Source organism: Cynocephalus volans, chromosome 8 (genome assembly GCF_027409185.1).
Source record: "Cynocephalus volans isolate mCynVol1 chromosome 8, mCynVol1.pri, whole genome shotgun sequence".
Lineage (NCBI taxonomy): Eukaryota > Metazoa > Chordata > Mammalia > Dermoptera > Cynocephalidae > Cynocephalus > Cynocephalus volans.
The window spans coordinates 101,506,995-101,524,050 of NC_084467.1; the positions used below are offsets into that span (position 1 = coordinate 101,506,995).

The window sequence follows — 17,056 nt, forward strand, 5'->3', positions numbered from 1 at the left end:
AATATAGGACTATCACTAGAGAGACATCTAGGATTCTTTTCAAGATTAGACTCAAGTGCCGACCCGGTGGCTCACTAGGGAGAGTGCAGTGCTGGGAGTGCAGCAGTGCTCCCGCTGAGGGTTCGGATCCTATATAGGGATGGCCGGTGCACTCACTGGCTGAGTGTGGTGCGGGCGGTGCGGATGACACCAGGCCAAGGGTTGTGATCCCCTTACCGGTCACACACACACACACACACACAAAAGATTAGACTCAAAAGCAGCAATGGTTATTGTTTTTGCATGGTTCTTTCAAAAGGAACCATAGAGTTATCACCTGAAGAAACACCACTTTTTTCATTTAGTTAGAAAATTGAATGAAAATATATAGATTACTTATAGGCATAAAAAAGGCTACCTATCAGAAACAGTTGTTATTGGAATAAAGGCTATTTGTGACCCTCATTAGTTAAGGACAAATTGATGGGATATGGAACTAACCTTTTTAAACCTATTCCTGTTACAGCATTTATGAATTATTAAAGGAGAACAAAGCTTTGTTCAACTCTTATCTTTTCTTAATGTCTTAAAAGAAGACATGTTATAAGCCCAAATCAGAAAATGTGTGATGATAAAATATTGAAAAAAAAATCATTTAAATATTTTAACATATATTGGGAAATTTAGCATAATTTTTTCTATTTCTGGTACACAATATTTTGACATTTTTGTCAACATCTTTTGCAGAAAAAATAAAGTTCTTAAGACCTGAAAACTTTCCACAAATATTTTAGACTTTGTAGGAATAGGATGGTAATATGTTGATTTCATATAAAATACTCAAAAGTGAGAAATTTTATAGTGGCACTATTGTTTTGAAAGACTGCATATAAGTGAATAAAATAAGTTGATATAATAATAGGAGTAGCATTTTGGTTTTCAATAAAGAAAAAAAAGACTATAGTTGAATTTTTCACTATTGTAAAACTTTCTAAAAATTTGGAGTATTAAATTTATACACTCAATTTAAAAGTCTTAATTAGATCAATTATTGCCCCTTGAGGGTACCTTGTGAATATGCTTGGCATCATCTCTTGGAGAGAGGGTCTTGTCTTTATTAAGGTATCTACACTCAGTTTTCTTAAAATGTAAAATAAAGGAGTTAAACTGGATTATACTTTTCAGCTCAATAATTTTATCATTTTATTATTTTTTCTTTCTTTATTAGCATGTTCATTATTACAAATCATACTTATTCTTTATGCCTCTTATCCAATCTCTCCCTGTCCTCCCCTCGCCTCCCCCCTCTAATAACCATAGATTTGTTCTCTCCATCTTAAAAATTAACTGTTCATCTGTTGACTTGTTGCCTAGATTATCTGTCTGGTACTGAGACCCATGTAATCAAGTCCTCCCCTATTATCCTAAGGCAGATGCTTCATCTATTACCCTGGAATGTGCTCTGTGGAGCTGTGGAGAGTCTTTTTTCTTTTTTTTGGTCTCTGCTGGTGTCTCTCCTTGTGTCAATGCAGTTGAGAGTCTGGCATGCCATCTGCACAGTGGCTGTGACTGCTGCTATAGAAACTAGCTACTTTTGCAGCAGCAGTGGAAGTTGCTTTGGCTACAGTCGGCTACCCATGTGGAAATGGTGTTTTTGGTGTGTGTGCTCTTTACCTGGTTGCTGCTGGGTTCAGCTTACCCCGGCTCCATACCTCATGACTCCACCAAATTTTATCATTTTGGCAGAAACTATTGTGTCTGATAGATTAAGTTTACAAAAACATAAAGAGCTATTTAAAAATATTGCTAAAGTCCTTAGGAAAAGCATTAATTATATTAGGATACCTGACGAAAGTTAGAAAATGAAGTCAGTATATCCAAAAACGAACTCATTATCTTACTGCTGAAACCTAGGTACTGAGCATCATGATAGTTATATATCTAGTTACCTAAGTCTGAAACCAGACAGTCATCTTACACTAATTCCTCTCACTTCTCACTATCAAAAAGTCATCAAATACTGTTAATTTTATTTGCAAAATATTTATTACATTTGACAACTCCTCTTCTCCACTGCCCTTGTCACAGCTCAGGTCCTCCTATCTTACCCAGGTTATTAAAACTGTTTCCGTAACTCCACTCTCCTAAGCCTGAACCATTCTCATACTACACATTTTCTTCTGACTCTCATCATGCCACCCTTTTTGCTCAAAATTCTTCAAGATCCCATCCCTAAAGTCTAAAATCCAAATACCTTTGCAATGCCTTCATATCTGCTCTTGGAGTCTTCACTCTCATCTCTTGCTATTTTCCCCACTTGGTCCTCAGACACCTTGGACTCAGTTGTGCTAATTGCTCTCATAACTCTAGCGCATTTGCCCACCTTCCCTCAGCCGGGAGTACTCTTTCCCTATTCACTATCTAGCCACCTCTACTCACCCTTCTGTTTTCCATTGAAACAGTAACAGAAGCCTACCACATCTGTGAGGCCTCTCCTAAGCGCCTGTGTCCTCATAACTCTTTGTAAATACAGTCGTCCCTCACTATCACGGGGATGGTTCCAAGGCCCCCTGGCTTACCAAAACTCACAGATGCTCAAACACCTTACATAAGATGGGGCAATATTTGCATATAACCTACGCACATTCTCCCATATACTTTAAATCATCTAGTAGATTAGTTATATTACTTATACAATGTAAATTCTATGTAAATAGATCTTACACTGTATTGCTTTTTATTCATGTTATTTTTTATTGTTGTATTGTTACTTTTTTGCTGGTTTTTTCCCTCCCTGAATATTTTCCATCAGCGGTTGGTTGAATCAGCCATGCGCATACATAGGGCCGAGTGTATCACTTTTAAATGATCACACGACACGGCAATTGTTCGTTTGCACATTTGTTGTCTTCCTAAGATTGTGAGCTCTTGGAGTGCAGAAATGGATCTTTCGCTCTTAGCTTGCATTTATCACAGCACCTGACAGTTTTCCCGACATTCTTTGACAATAACAGAAGCTTCCAGAACGCCCACTCTAAGAAGAAACAGAATCCGGCAAGAATTGTCCCTAGCGAGAAAGGAAATCTCGCGAGATGCAGTCCTCGGGAGCCTGGCAAGCCTCGCTGTTGGCAGTTATTTTTCCGTTGGTCCGGCTCGTGGCTCACTCGGGAGAGCCTGGTGCTGATAACACCAAGGCCAAGGGGTTCGGATCCCTTTATAGGGATGGGAGAGCGTGGTGCTGACAACACCAAGTAAGGGGTTAAGGTCCCCTTACCAGTCATCATTAAAAAAAAAAAAAAAAAAAAAGGTGAGTGTGGTGCTAACAGTTATTTAGCGGCTAAACAGCCGGCCGTCCGGCCCCTCCCTGTAGGCCGCGAAGGCTGAGCAATCCTCCGCCTTTTCGGAGGTTCGGAGGCAGAAGCTTTTGGTTCTTTCTGCTGCCCTCATAGACAACAGTGGGTAGCAGTTCGCGTGGGCACCGAGCCCGCAGTTTCCTGCTAGTTCTGCACAGGTAAAAGCAAGTGTGCCGAGTTCTTTTCTCGAGGACGGAACGCGGTGCCGGGACGATGTTGTGATACTGCACCTCACCGTCGCAGCCAGCCTTTCGGGTAGTCGTCCAAGGGCATAAGACAATTCCTCCTGGCGATGTGATACAATTTAACAGGGCTGGAGAAGGGAATGGGCTTTCCTTTCAGGCTGTTATGTGATGTCTCTCGTTCGAGTTTGTCGCTGATCTCCGTCGCCAGCGTGGCGACTGGCTGTGGGGAATGGGAAGAAATAGGGGTGTTTCCCTTTTGACCAACCCCGCGATAAGCGACGCTGTAGAATTACGTTGTAGCAAGGGTCACATTGATTCCTGTTGCCATTTACAAACATCACCTTTTTTAAAGAATAGTGTATTAATGAAACAATGTAAACTTCTTCATTCCCCACCCTCCCAGGGCAATAGATATTTACAATTGGAAGAGAGAAAATGGAAAAGCAAAAGCCTTTTAAATTGTTTGTACCACCAAGATTAAGCAGCAGTCAGGTGTCTGCAGTGAAACCTCAGACCTTGGGAAGAGATTCTAATTTCTTCAAGGTAAATTTGCATATGAATCTTGGTTATTCTTTAGGTAAATAAGACAAAGTGTGCTTTCTTACTGTTGATATTTTATAATTGTTTCGTTTTAGTAAATGTCGCCTAATTTACCCAAGAATTTTGAATAGCATCGTTTCGAGTGAATAATGAGCATTATTGTGTGTAGGAATTATTCATTTAAAGAAATAATCACTGCTGCTATAGAACTCTGCCTACTGTAGTAGGGCCCACTTATTTTAATTCTCCCTCTTAAGTGATTTGAGGCAACATGTAAGACAATTGCAATGAAATAATAAAATATAAATTAGGAGAAAATTAGGAAATTTCCCAAGGAAAATTAGGAATATTTCAACAAATATCTACATATGGGTAATAATGTTGTGACTGAGCTTCAGATTTGGCTCTGAGCTTCCTAGTGGGCAGGACAAAGAGGGAAACTTATTTATATAGTAGAGTTCTCATTGGAAAGGAGGAATTATACCAAGTTTCTCAGGTGAAACAGAGCTTTTTCTTCTACTGAATTATTTGAAAAATTTCTCATGAGGTACTTTATATTGGAGATGGAATGATGCAATGAATATTTAATTTTATGTGCTGTAGGAAATTTCTTTTGTATGCTGTAGCCAAGAGTATATCATTAAAATGTTATTCAGTAAAGACAATTCTCAGTTCTATGGAGGGAACGATTATAATGAAATTAAAGAAAATTATACCTGCAAAGCATGTATTGAGTAATCTATAGTTTAGCTTCATCTTACAAGTGAAAATACTTAATTAAAATGTTTTGCTTTGTTTTTATAGCAAAAGCATTTGATATTTTAAGCACTATATGTACATTGAAGGATTTACAGTTATAGTCACTTTTTGAAAAGCAGATATATATTACATATGTATGTATTACACTGCTAGGTATCAGAGTGGTATGGAATAGTTTATTTAGGAACTTCTTTGTGTTTCTAGAGTTTCAACAAATGTGTTGAAGATGATTTTGGTTTTCCGTTTGTGATGACTAATCTCTCCAAAAGTGGGGAAAACATTAATTCAGGTAGGTGCCTGGAAAAGCTTACATAAAAGCATTTTATTATATACATTGCAAGTTATTGAAAATATAAGTATTATATTGATATCCTTGACATTAAAGCTAAATAAAAGAGTTAATATAAAAAATAAGGTGCTGGCATATTTAATACCAGTTTTCTTTTATCTTGCAGATCCTGCTTCACAAAAGGTTAATTTTTTGCCCATGCCTGAGCAGGTCAGTTAAGCGTAGTGTATATAGATGTAATCCGTTTAGGTATTGAATTGCTTATTTGAAGAAGAAATAACTCTTTAGTTGTTGGATTACTAGTCTTCTGTATTTAATTGTTGTTATTTGGAAACTCTTGTCAGAAATAGTTTCTTATAGGGAACATATATTCATTTTTTTAGGTTGACAATTCTGACCTTTGTCACTATCAGGAAGGACTAAAAGACTCTGATTTTGAGGTCAGAAGATTTCCCATTCATATTAAGTTTCTTGTAATTGAAGTGTAATTTATTACTTGCATATATCTTTCTTTTGAAGCTTCAAAAGGATAATATTTAATTAACATTTTAAAATATATAATTTAAAACCTTTTTTTCTTTGTTTTCCTTTTAAAGTTGCTGAAACAAGTCTTTTGTATTTTCCTGGGTTGTAAAAGCATACACTTCTATAGGGCAATTTAATTTTAAACTATAGAAATCAAGCATATAAGAGGAGAGATGTGATATAGTATGTGAAAAGGCTGAGAACCAAGCCAGTATTTTATAAAATAATTCTTTAGTTAATAGATGAAATTGATTGTTTGGCTGTATATTGGGTAAGGAATATGTAGGATATGCTATACTTTTGATTTTAGTTATAAAAATCATTCTTATGTCAAATAGATGTCTTTAAAAGGAAGAGAGTTTCCATGGCATAATAAAGTGCTATATTTTTCTTGCTGTAATTATAGTATCACAGAATTTAAAAATATGGAAACTATTCATATATTTTGATAACAAAAAGCTGTCAGCAAGCAGAGATCAGTGTGAAAAAAACTCTGACATTTACAATATAATGTGGATAGAAATGGCAAGAAATTCAAATACAATCTCAGGCTCTATGAAAGTTATATCTTGCGTTCACTATTATTTTTCTTGTTATATTTTAAACTTCATGTCCTTTAGTTAACCCTTGTACTGTTGGTATAATCAAAATGTCTCAAGACCATTGTTAAGATTTGTAGATTTCTTGTAGAGTGATTTATTTTAGCTTTTAACTAGCCAGGTTCTCTCATTGACTAAAAGATTTCTAACTTCTTACTTAAGCACATTTTGGAACCATTTGATTTTATTCAGCAAGATATAACTTAGTCATGTGACTAGTATAGTAACTTTAGTGAAGTAGCTAATAATACTGCCTTAGTAGTTTAAAAGAGTTAATGTAGCTGTCAGTATACTATTAGGGCAAAAATTGAGGAGACATTTGATTTCAACTATTAGTATATGGATGCTTTCTATTGGTAGCTATAGTTTGGTTATGTTAAAATTTTGAACAATTTTGAAAAACCTATTTTAATAGAATTCAGAGCCAACAAGCGGACTATGTTCAAAACTGTACAAGGAAGCTGAAAAGATCAAAAGGTGGAAAGTGAATGTAGAATCTGAACTGAAGCAGAAAGAAAATAAGTTGCAAGAAAATAGAAAGATAATTGAAGCACAACGAAAAGCCATTCAGGAACTACAGGTATAATGAAATTTTGAATTGTAAATATAGTATAGTAAATCTTACCATAATACTGTTGAAAATAGAGTATTATTTCAGGGTAAATTGGATTAATCTTGTTTCTGTGATGGGAATTTTAAAGACAGTGCTTCTTAGAAGTTCCATTGATACTAGTTGCATTTCACCTTTAGGAATGAGCACAGAGGACAAGTTGCATAAAACTTAAGGCAAATAGGGCCAGCCCGTGGCTCACTCAGGAGAGTGTGGGGCTGATAACACCAAGGCCACGGGTTCGGATCCTATATAGGGATGGCTGGTTAGCTCACTGGCTGAGCATGGTGCTGACAACACCAAGTCAAGGGTTAAGATCCCCTTACCGGTCATCTTTTAAAAAACAAACAAACAAACAAAAAAACTTAAGGCAAATGATTAGGGAAATAATAATTACTTTAGATAAAGATTGATTTAATGATTCAAATTTATTATAAAGGGTTTTAATTTTTATTAATTCTTATTATTTATCTATTTATTTTGGCAGCTGGCCAGTATGGAATTAATTCCTATTATTGATGATGTTTTGTTTGATATAAATATCTATTACGTTAGAATATGGTATTTGTAGATAAAATATTAAATTTGAAACTGTTTAGCTTTGATTTTATGGCATAAAGTGAGAAAAAATGTTGAGAAAATGCAACATGGGATTAGGACAAACATATAAAACATTACTTTAAAATATTTAGAGAAGATAATATTGCATTAAAATATAATTGAATGCTTTTTGGAGATGATTCAGCAAACTTTATTTTAGATTGATGAAGGTGAGACCCATATTTTTAAGGGAAATCTGTAAGCTGTGACAAAAAAAGTTTTTTTTGTGGAAAGAAAAGAATTCATATAGACCACTTGTGGTATGTTACTAAGAAATGGCTACTTAGTGATTATATTTATGTTTATTTTGCTAGCAAAATGTGATGAATTGTTCTTCTGTTTTGTAAATTAGTTTGGAAATGAAAAAGTAAGTTTGAAATTAGAAGAAGGAATTCAGGAAAATAAAGATTTAATAAAAGAGTAAGTAATAATTTAATGAATTTATTCTTTCCAATTTTTATATTCCAAATTTATTATTAAAATAATTTTCAAAAATTTATTGAGCACTTTCTATGTATTATGTAATATTAATTTATAAGTAGAACTCTATCCAAGTGCTGTGGAAAAAGGAAGAGAAACATTCTACATTCTTGAATTTGGCAAGCTGTCTTCATGGACTGGTAACTTCACACTTTTTAAAATGTCAGGCATCCAGAAGAACTATTGCTTAGTGTCAAAAAAGATGCCTTATAATCCTGTATCTACAACTGCCTATGTATAATGTTTACCTTTCTGTTTGACTATTGCCTTGGTGCAATACTTGTAAAATAGGAGTCAACTTAGTTTCAAGCTAATTCTCACTCTCAAATCCCTGTTTTTGCCAGTGTAACAATTCATTTCTACAGAAAAATTGTAAGTTGGAAAATTAAATCTAACTGCTCTATGTGTTAGTAACTTCAACAAGAGAGCCAGAGGTCTTATTATTCACATAATGAATGCCTAGTCAGAAAGTTGCCTTAATTTGTGTTTTGAAAGTTTGACACCTAGAAATTTTGGGGGTAATTAGTGAATGAAAAGCCAACCCTCTCATTTTTTCTTAGACAAATCTGGAACTGTTTACTGAAAGGTTTACTGATAGCAACTTGGGTAGAAAGTTGTTAAGCAGCCATTACATTTACTTTTAAAGGGAGGCAGTTACTAAATCATTTGCTAATAGTACCATCAACCTACTTTTTCTTCATGTAGTCATTTCTGAATGATATGTAATATACACCAAATATCATAATATTTTAAAAAATTCTCTAAAAATTTTAAAATAATAGTTTCATAACTTTTGTATGTGATTTTGCTTTGAGATAAACATACAATTAGGCAGTCTTTCCTTTGTTTCAGGAATAATGCTACAAGGCATTTATGTAATCTACTCAAAGAAACCTGTGCTAGATCTGCAGAAAAGACAAAGAAATGTAAATATCTTTCTTGTTTTATGTGACTTTATCAATTTACTATAATTTATTTAGTGGTGGAGGTAGAGAAGGGAAGAAATTGTCCACGCTGCTGTGGCTGCTGCGGTTCTACTACTTGGGCCACCTTTCGGGGAGGGCTGGGAGAGGAAAAAAGAGAAAAAAATCAGGGTTTCGGTTTTGCGGTTTATGCTTCCTGTTGAAGTTCTGCTGGGTGTTTATACTGGCTTAATGCCAGGACATTAGTTAGGAAAGAAGCTAAACAAACAGGAAACTGACCTTCGCGTGAATCACTCCAAGTTTTTACTCCTCTCTCTGATCTACCTGCTTTTGCTTACTTTTTTGAGTCCTCAAGGAGTTAGCTTTTGTGTTTTGTTCAGAGGTTTTAATTGTAATCAACGGGAGAAATAAGCTGTATTGTGCTTAATCCATTTTAGCTGACACTGAAAGTTAATTTAGTTTTTTGTGTTCTAATTCTCAACCTATTCTTGGCCTGGTGATTCATCTTAATATTTTTAGGTATTTGATTCATTTAATAATTAAAAAAGTTTTCTCCAGGTTTTTAATTGTTTTCAGCAGGATGATTGGTCTGAATCACTTAGTTATGACCAGAAAACAGAGTCCTTGATGCTTTTCTGAAATATAGATAAAATCATGTCACTGTCTAATTCCTTCAGTGGCTTTCAATAATTTTCACGATAACATGCTACTTGCCACTTCCGTCTATCTTGCCAAATGTTCCCCACATGCCCCACATACACAGAGCTCACATGGAAAACTACTTGTTATCTCCTAAACAGATTATGCTTCTGTGCCTTTGCATATATTCTTCATTTTATGGGCTGTCTTCCTTTCTTCTTTATCATGTTAGCTTCCATTTGCCCTTCAAAACTCACAATAAATATTACCATCCTTGGGAAGTATTCCCTAATCTTCAGACTGTTTTAGATGCTCCTCTTTTTTTCACTTAGTACTTTGAGTATAATACCTCTGTCATTTACAGTCATGTACTGCATAAAGACCCTTTGGTCTATGATGGACCTCATGTACGATGGTGGTCCTGAAAGATTATAATACAGTATTTTTACTGTAGCTTTTCTATGCTTAGATATGTTTTGATACACAAATACTTACCATTGTATTGTAATTGCCTGCAGTACTCAGTACAGTAACATCCTGTACAAGTTTGTTGCCTAGGAGCAATAGGCTATATACCATGTAGCCTCGGTGTGTAGTAAGCACCATCTAGGTTTGGGTAAGTACACTCTATGATGTTTAAACAATGATGAAGTCACCTAATGATGCATTTCTCAACATATCCCTGTCACTAAGCGATGCATGACTGTATTTATTAACTCCTTCCATAAGTATTTATTGACTGCCTACTACATTCCAGACATCTCACTGTAAGCTTGAGGGCAAGAGATCATGTCTTATTTGATTTAGTGTATTCAATGCTTTGCACAGTGTCTATGAAGACAGTAGGCAAAACCGAATCATTTCTTTGTATGAGCACATTTGATCTCTTTTTAAGCCATTTGATAACGTACAGTAACATTAATTTAATTAATTAATTTTTATTGGTTATGAATATTCATGAGATACAAAGCTGATTGTCATCCCTCGTGCCCATGATTTGAGGGCCAGATTCATAGTGGCAGCATAACCATTACCACAAATTGCATTTGTACCCTGTGTCCCCCACCCAATTATCCCCAACCTTCCTCTCCCTCTCCCTTTCCCTGCCACTCCACTCTGTAGCCCGAGGAATGTTCTCTCCCTCTGCAAGTCCAATGTACTACTGTGGTCTTTCTTTCTTTCCTTCTTTCTCTCTTGGCTCCCACATATGAGTGAGTGCATGTGGTGTTTATCCCTCTGTGCTTTGCTTATTTCACTCAACATAAGTTTCTCCAGGCTCATCCATGTTGTTGCAAATGGGAGTATTTCATTCTTTTTTATGTCAGAGTAGTATTCTATGGTGTATATATACCACAGTTTCCTTATCCAATCATGGCCTTCCCCCCTCCCTGGCTTGGGAGCCCAGGGGGCTTCCATTCCTTCTAGGTTTTATAGGTGTTCTTTGGTGGTGTTAGACCTTTTCTAGTTAATATCAGACTTTGTGTCTGATCTATGGGTATTTTGTTTTTTCTTTCAGTTCTGTGTTGGATTATTCTCTGTTCCCTCCACTTAAACTCTGCACTGGAACTAACTTGCTGTCTTTTGGTTACTTCTAAAATGAGGGAACTACCTGTACTTGAGTCCTGTAGTTGAGCTAAATTGCTGTTTTGCTGCTAATTCCCTGGGGAAGGCTTTTTGTGCAGCTCAGGTGTTAAAAGTTGACCTTGTATGTACTTCCGGATCTTGTGAGGTCCAGTACATCTGGGTTATGTGGAAACTCTGGTCTGGGCCTGAGTCTTTTCAGCAAACTGCACCCCCTGCTGTTCTGTTGTCCTACTGGTCTCCACTGAGTGGTCCTGCATTGATTGGGGGCAGATCAGTTGTCTGTGTTGTGCCCCAGTGTTCTTCCAGCGAGCCTGTTTCCCTCACAGCCTGCACTCCAAACACTTCCCATGGGGTGGGCCATGTGCCAGTCCCTTGTGGTGACTCATTGTCCTCTGAGTGGCTCCTTTTTTCAGTTGTCTGTGGCTCCTTGCTCCTATGTGGATCCACAGGAACCCTGTTAGTGGTCTTGCTGGCCTGGGGGTCACCAAGGCCCTCTTTTCCACTGCTGCTTCTGAGCAACTTCATATGAAGGGCACAGCTGTTGCTTTTGCCAGCTCTTGCTCTGTGAAGCCTTGAAGGGGCTGGGGCTCAAACAGTTGGAGCAGTCCTTTCTTTCTCTCATCGTGGCTTCTCCTGCCTTCATGCACTCTGTAGGTCTCTCCTCCTCTTCCCCTGAGCTCTAGTGGCCCCAGTTCGGCTGTCATTGCTTTTTAGTAGTTATAAATTGGTTGATTTGTGGGAGAGAGTGACCATCTATTCTGCCATCTTGACTGGAAGCTACTCTGCTATTGTTGATGAAGTAGTCTATAGATGTTCAGGTTGTAGATGGTATTGTTGAGTTCAGCTGTGTCCTTACTGATTTTCTGTCTGCTGGATCTGTCCATTTCTGATAGAGTAGTGTTGAAGTCTCCAACTGTAATAGTAGATTTATTTACTTCTCCTTGCAGTTCTATCAATTTTTCCTTCATGTATTTTGACAGTGTTGTTAGGCACATATATATATCAAAAGTTATTACTTCTTCTGGAAGAATTGACCCCTTTGTCACTGTGTAATGTCCCTCTTTATCCCTGAATACTTTCTTTGCTCTGAAATCTGCTCATTGTGAAATTAACATCACTACCCCTGCTTTCTTTTGATTACTGTTAGCATGGTATATCTTTCTCTATAAGTTTATTCTTAATATAGATGTGTATTTACGTTTTAAATGAGTTTCTTGTAGACAAGTTATAGTTGGGTATTTCTTGTTTTTTTGATCGGCTCTGACAATCTCTGTCTTTCAAATGGTGTTTTAGATCATCGTCTTTCAAAACAATATTGATATCATCAGGTTATTATCTACCATATTTATTACTGTTGTTTGTTTGTTGCTCTATTATTTGTTGCTATTTTTGTCTTTCACTCGTTTTCTGCCATTTGTGGTTTTTTTTTTTTTTTTTTGTCGTTTTTTCGTGACCGGCACTCAGCCAGTGAGTGCACTGGTCATTCCTATATAGGATCCGAACCCGCGGCGGGAGCGTCGCCGCGCTCCCAGCGCAGCACTCTACCGAGTGCGCCACGGGCTCGGCCCCTGCCATTTGTGGTTTTAATTGAACATTTTATGTGATTTCATTTTCTCTCCTTCCCCAGCATATCAACTATGCTTTTTAAAAAAATTTTCTTTTAAAGTGGGTTTTCTAGAGTTTGCAGAATACATTTACAACTAATTCAAATTCACTTTCAAATAACACTGTACTGTTTCATGGTTAGTGTGAGTTCCTTATAATAACAAAATAATCTTTATTCTTCCCTTCCATCTTCTGTATCATTGCTTTCATTCATTTCTCTTATATATAAGTATATATAAGCATATATATACACAGAAGCATACTTAAACTAATACATTGTTGCTATTATTATTCTTAACAGACCTCTATATTAGATTAATAAGAAAAACCAAACTTTTTATTTTACTTTCACTTATTCCTTCTCTCACGTTCTTTTTTTTTCTTTACGTGGATCCTAATTCTTACGTATGTCATTTTCTTTCTTTCTAAAGAACTTCTATTTAATATTTCTTGGAAGGCAGGTCTTATGGCAACAAGTTCCCTTTATTCTTACTCATTGAAAAATTTTTTATTTCTCTTTCACATTTGAAGGATAATTTATCAAGGTAAAGATTTCTGTGGCGGTATTTTTTTTTCCCCCTCTCAACCATTTATTTTACTCCACTTCTTTCTTGCTTGCATGGTTTCTGAAGAGAAGTTAGATGTGATTTTCTTATTTTTGCTCCACTATAGGTAAGATGTTTTCCCCTTTAGCTTCTTTATCTTTGATTTTCTGTAGTTTGAGTATGATATGCCCAGGTGTAGTTTATTTTTGGCATTTGTCCTGCTTTGTGTTCTCTGTGCTTCCCAAATCTGTAGTTTGGTGTCTGACATTAATTTGGGGAAATTCTAAGTCAATATTGCTTTAAATATTTCTTCTGTTCCTTTTTCTCTTTCTTCTCCTTTTGCTATTTTCATAATGCATACATTACACGTTTTGTAGCTGTTCCACAGTTCTTGGATATTCTTTTCTATTTTTCCACTTTGCTTTTCAATTTTGTAGGTTACTATTGAGATACCTTCAAGCTGAGAGATTCTTTCCTCAGCTGCGTCTAGTCTACTAATTAGCCCTTCATTTTTTAATAGTGTTTTTTGATCTGTAGCATTTTGTTTTGGTTCTTTCTTCAAATTTCCATCTCTCCACTTACATTGCCTATCTATGCATGATGATATCACGTCTACTTTATCCACTAAGAGCCCTTATAGTTCCAACTTCCCTGCCCTGTCTGAGTTTTGTTCTGTCTTGCCAAACTATATTTTTTGCCTTTTGGTATGCTGGTAATTTCTTCTTGATAGCTGGATATGTTATACTGGGTAAAGGAAGTTCAGTAAATAGGCCTCTAGTAGTGTGGTGGTAAGGCAAGAGGAAATCTTCCACAGACCTCTGATTAGGTCTCAGTCTTTTAGCCAACCTTTAACTCTGGACTGACTTTGAACATCACAAGTACTTCTCAATCCCCAACCTCCACACCCTTAGGTGGGACAGGATGGCTAAAGTAGGCTGGATTTGGGTATTTCCCTTTTTCTACCTGGAAGGTTAGAGGGGGATGGAGTTAGATGTTTTCATTCCTCCACATGGAAGGGTAGAGCTGGCTAGAATTGGGTATTTCCCTTCCTCCAGGTTGGTTAGGCTCTGATAAAACTCCAGCAGATTATGCCGTGGTTAAATAATTTCTTCTGAGGGCTGATCTTTTTAAGAATAATAGGGTGCATCAGCATATTTCCAAGTGGTACCTATTCCTCTCTTCCTCCTGGAAACATGAGGGGATGTTTCTCTAGTGTTCACTGTGAGAACCTGGTACAGTACCAGGAGGTAAAAATCAAAAGAATGTGGGCCCCTCCCAATGATTTGATCCCCCTAGAGTTTTTATCTCTCAGATTTGTCCACACTGAGTTGCCAGCAATCTGTCAATTATAGTTCACGTTTTCTTACCCTGGCTCTGGTTCCCATAGTTTTTTGCTCATAGATTTTTGCCCTGGTATGTTGTGATTCTCTCCGTTTTCACCTGTCTGTCTGTGGATGGTAGTTTGCCCTGTGTCCTCACTTCTGAGAAAAGTTGTTGATTTTCCAGTTTGTTCAGCTTTTTACTTGTTATTAGTATGGTATAGTGACTTCCAAGCTTTTTACACACCAGACTGGACCCAAACTGCTTTTAATACCATTTTAAAAGGCTCAGTACTGAATTATATATCCCAGTGCCCTTTATTAATACATAATTATATGTATTTTAATGTTTTCCTGAGGCATTTTGTGTATTGTCTTGCTGGCAATATAAGTATTTAAAAATTTAATTTTGAATTTTTTAATATTAATAATAGATGAGTGTGAGCGGGAAGAAACCAGGCAAGTTTATATGGATCTAAATAATAACATTGAGGTAAGTGTTAGTGAAAATTTGATTATTTTTTTGTGGGGGGGCAGCTGTCCGGTATTGTGATTCGAACCCTTGATCTTGGTGTTATCAGCACCATGCTCTAACCAACTGAGTAACTGGCCAGCCCGAAAATTTAAATATTTTATATAGAGGAATTTCTAAGCAAAGTAGAGTGATAGTTACAAAGATATAGGCAACTGTTCTTGCTGAAAGGGTCATTATTTATTTGTTGATATATGATTGTATTACCAGTAATATTCCCAAGATTCTGTACTATGAGTATTAATGCTTTGTTATTTAGTAGCTTTTTCATTTACATGTTAGTGACAATGAACTTAATTTATCAGATATGTGTTGACTCTGTGTCAGATACCAGCACATTGTGACACATAACCATTAATTTGAAAACATATAAAGTATTATTAATCTGTATCTGGCTCCTGCTTACCTTTGTTGTCTCATCTCCTATCATTTTTCACTTTGCTTTTGCGCTACAGTCACTTTTTTTCTTTTTAATGTTTTTCACATTTGTCAAGCTCTTTCTGATCTTGGTTCTTTGAATTTGTTTCCTTTGTCTAGTACTTTTGTATCCAAGATGTTATGCACACTTACAAACTTCATTCTGCTTCTTTGTTATCCCTCTTTACTACTTTATCTAATATATTTTTATTTGTCTTTTTTTCTGTATTGTTTCAATTTTAGTATACGTGCTGCTAAAGTGAGCAATATATTTTTCTGTTCTGCTATTCTATATCTCTCCACCGCATTTAACTTTTTGAAAGAGCACTTAGAAGAGCACATGACATTTATTTGATATATGTTTGTTGTGTATATGTTTATTCTTTCTTACAATGGAATATAAGTTAGTTCCTGTAGGGTAGAATTCATTTGATTTTGCAAAGCAAGATTTGTTGAACACATGCTGCCAGGTTACAGAAGTGTAATTTTGGACTCTTATGGGGAGAGGCCACACTTTATAGTGGGGAAGACAGAAATTAAATAAGCAAGCACAAATAAATATAAAATTACAGATTTTGATATGTGCTTTTAAGTAAATGACTAGAGTACTAACAATTATTTTGCTGCTGTTTGTATTACATAACATGTCTCCAGTGCCTTTAAGCATCTGGGAAACTAACATAATAGGCTAGGCACTCAATACATTTTTAGTAAATTAATTATTCAAAGTTATAGAGTTTTCATTATTCATAATTGTATACATTTTTAGTAAATTAATTATTCAAAGTTATAGAGTTTTCATTATTCATAATTGTACTGTTTTAAATCTAATAATCACATGTTACAAATTTGTTAGTATTTTCATCATTTGAAGAAAGCCATTTAAAAAGTTTAAGTGAGAATCTTAAAAGTTAATCTTTATATTCCAGAAAATGATAATAGCTTTTGAGGAACTTCGTGTACAAGCTGAGAATTCCAGATTGGAAATGCACTTTAAGTGTAGGGATCCTATTTAATTTTGTATTACTGTTCTGCTCTTTATATTTTTATCAGATTTTGTTTATGTTTTCATCCCTCAACCTGATGCCCTCCAACTATTTTATATTTTGTATTGTGTTTGTTTTTGTAAGCCCCTAAAAATCTTGTGGAATGTGGCAAGGAATTAATATATGTTAAAAATACTTTTTGGCTTCAAAACTGTATTTTCTATAAAATCAAAGTTATGGTTTGTATTTAATTTTTTAGAAGTGTGGTTTGGTCTTATTTTTACATTTCTTGGTAAAGTATGCATATTACAATAACTGTATATACTTACAATCTGTTGTTTCGTATTAGTGTGTTGTGAAGAATAAACTTTTATGTTTGTGCTGTTATAAGAATTAGAATTTTAAGTTATTGTAACATTGATATTATTTAAATTCACTCTTTTACTAAGCAGAAAGTTAGCATCAAGAAAATAGCAGTTTTTGTTCATTAGAAACTTTTGAGATTGGATATAATCTCTAGGTAAATAAGGAGGTGAAATAAACTTTAAATTTTGTAGAAAGGTTATACAATTATGTTAAGACTTTAC

At 35.6% G+C, this 17,056-nt stretch overlaps 1 protein-coding gene across 2 annotated transcripts in view; it reads left to right on the forward strand.

Annotated features, from left to right (window-relative positions):
• Window positions 1–3,952: 3,952 nt before the first annotated feature.
• SYCP1 (synaptonemal complex protein 1) overlaps window positions 3,953–17,056 on the forward strand; it is a 126,675-nt gene continuing 113,571 nt past the window's right edge. For both annotated transcript variants that reach the window (XM_063106387.1, XM_063106388.1), the window contains exons 1-9: window positions 3,953–4,060; window positions 5,021–5,105; window positions 5,272–5,315; window positions 5,489–5,545; window positions 6,645–6,809; window positions 7,792–7,859; window positions 8,772–8,845; window positions 14,969–15,027; window positions 16,413–16,482. In XM_063106387.1, coding sequence (XP_062962457.1) covers window positions 3,953–4,060; window positions 5,021–5,105; window positions 5,272–5,315; window positions 5,489–5,545; window positions 6,645–6,809; window positions 7,792–7,859; window positions 8,772–8,845; window positions 14,969–15,027; window positions 16,413–16,482 — 730 coding nt within the window. The remainder of the gene's footprint in view (window positions 4,061–5,020; window positions 5,106–5,271; window positions 5,316–5,488; window positions 5,546–6,644; window positions 6,810–7,791; window positions 7,860–8,771; window positions 8,846–14,968; window positions 15,028–16,412; window positions 16,483–17,056) is intronic.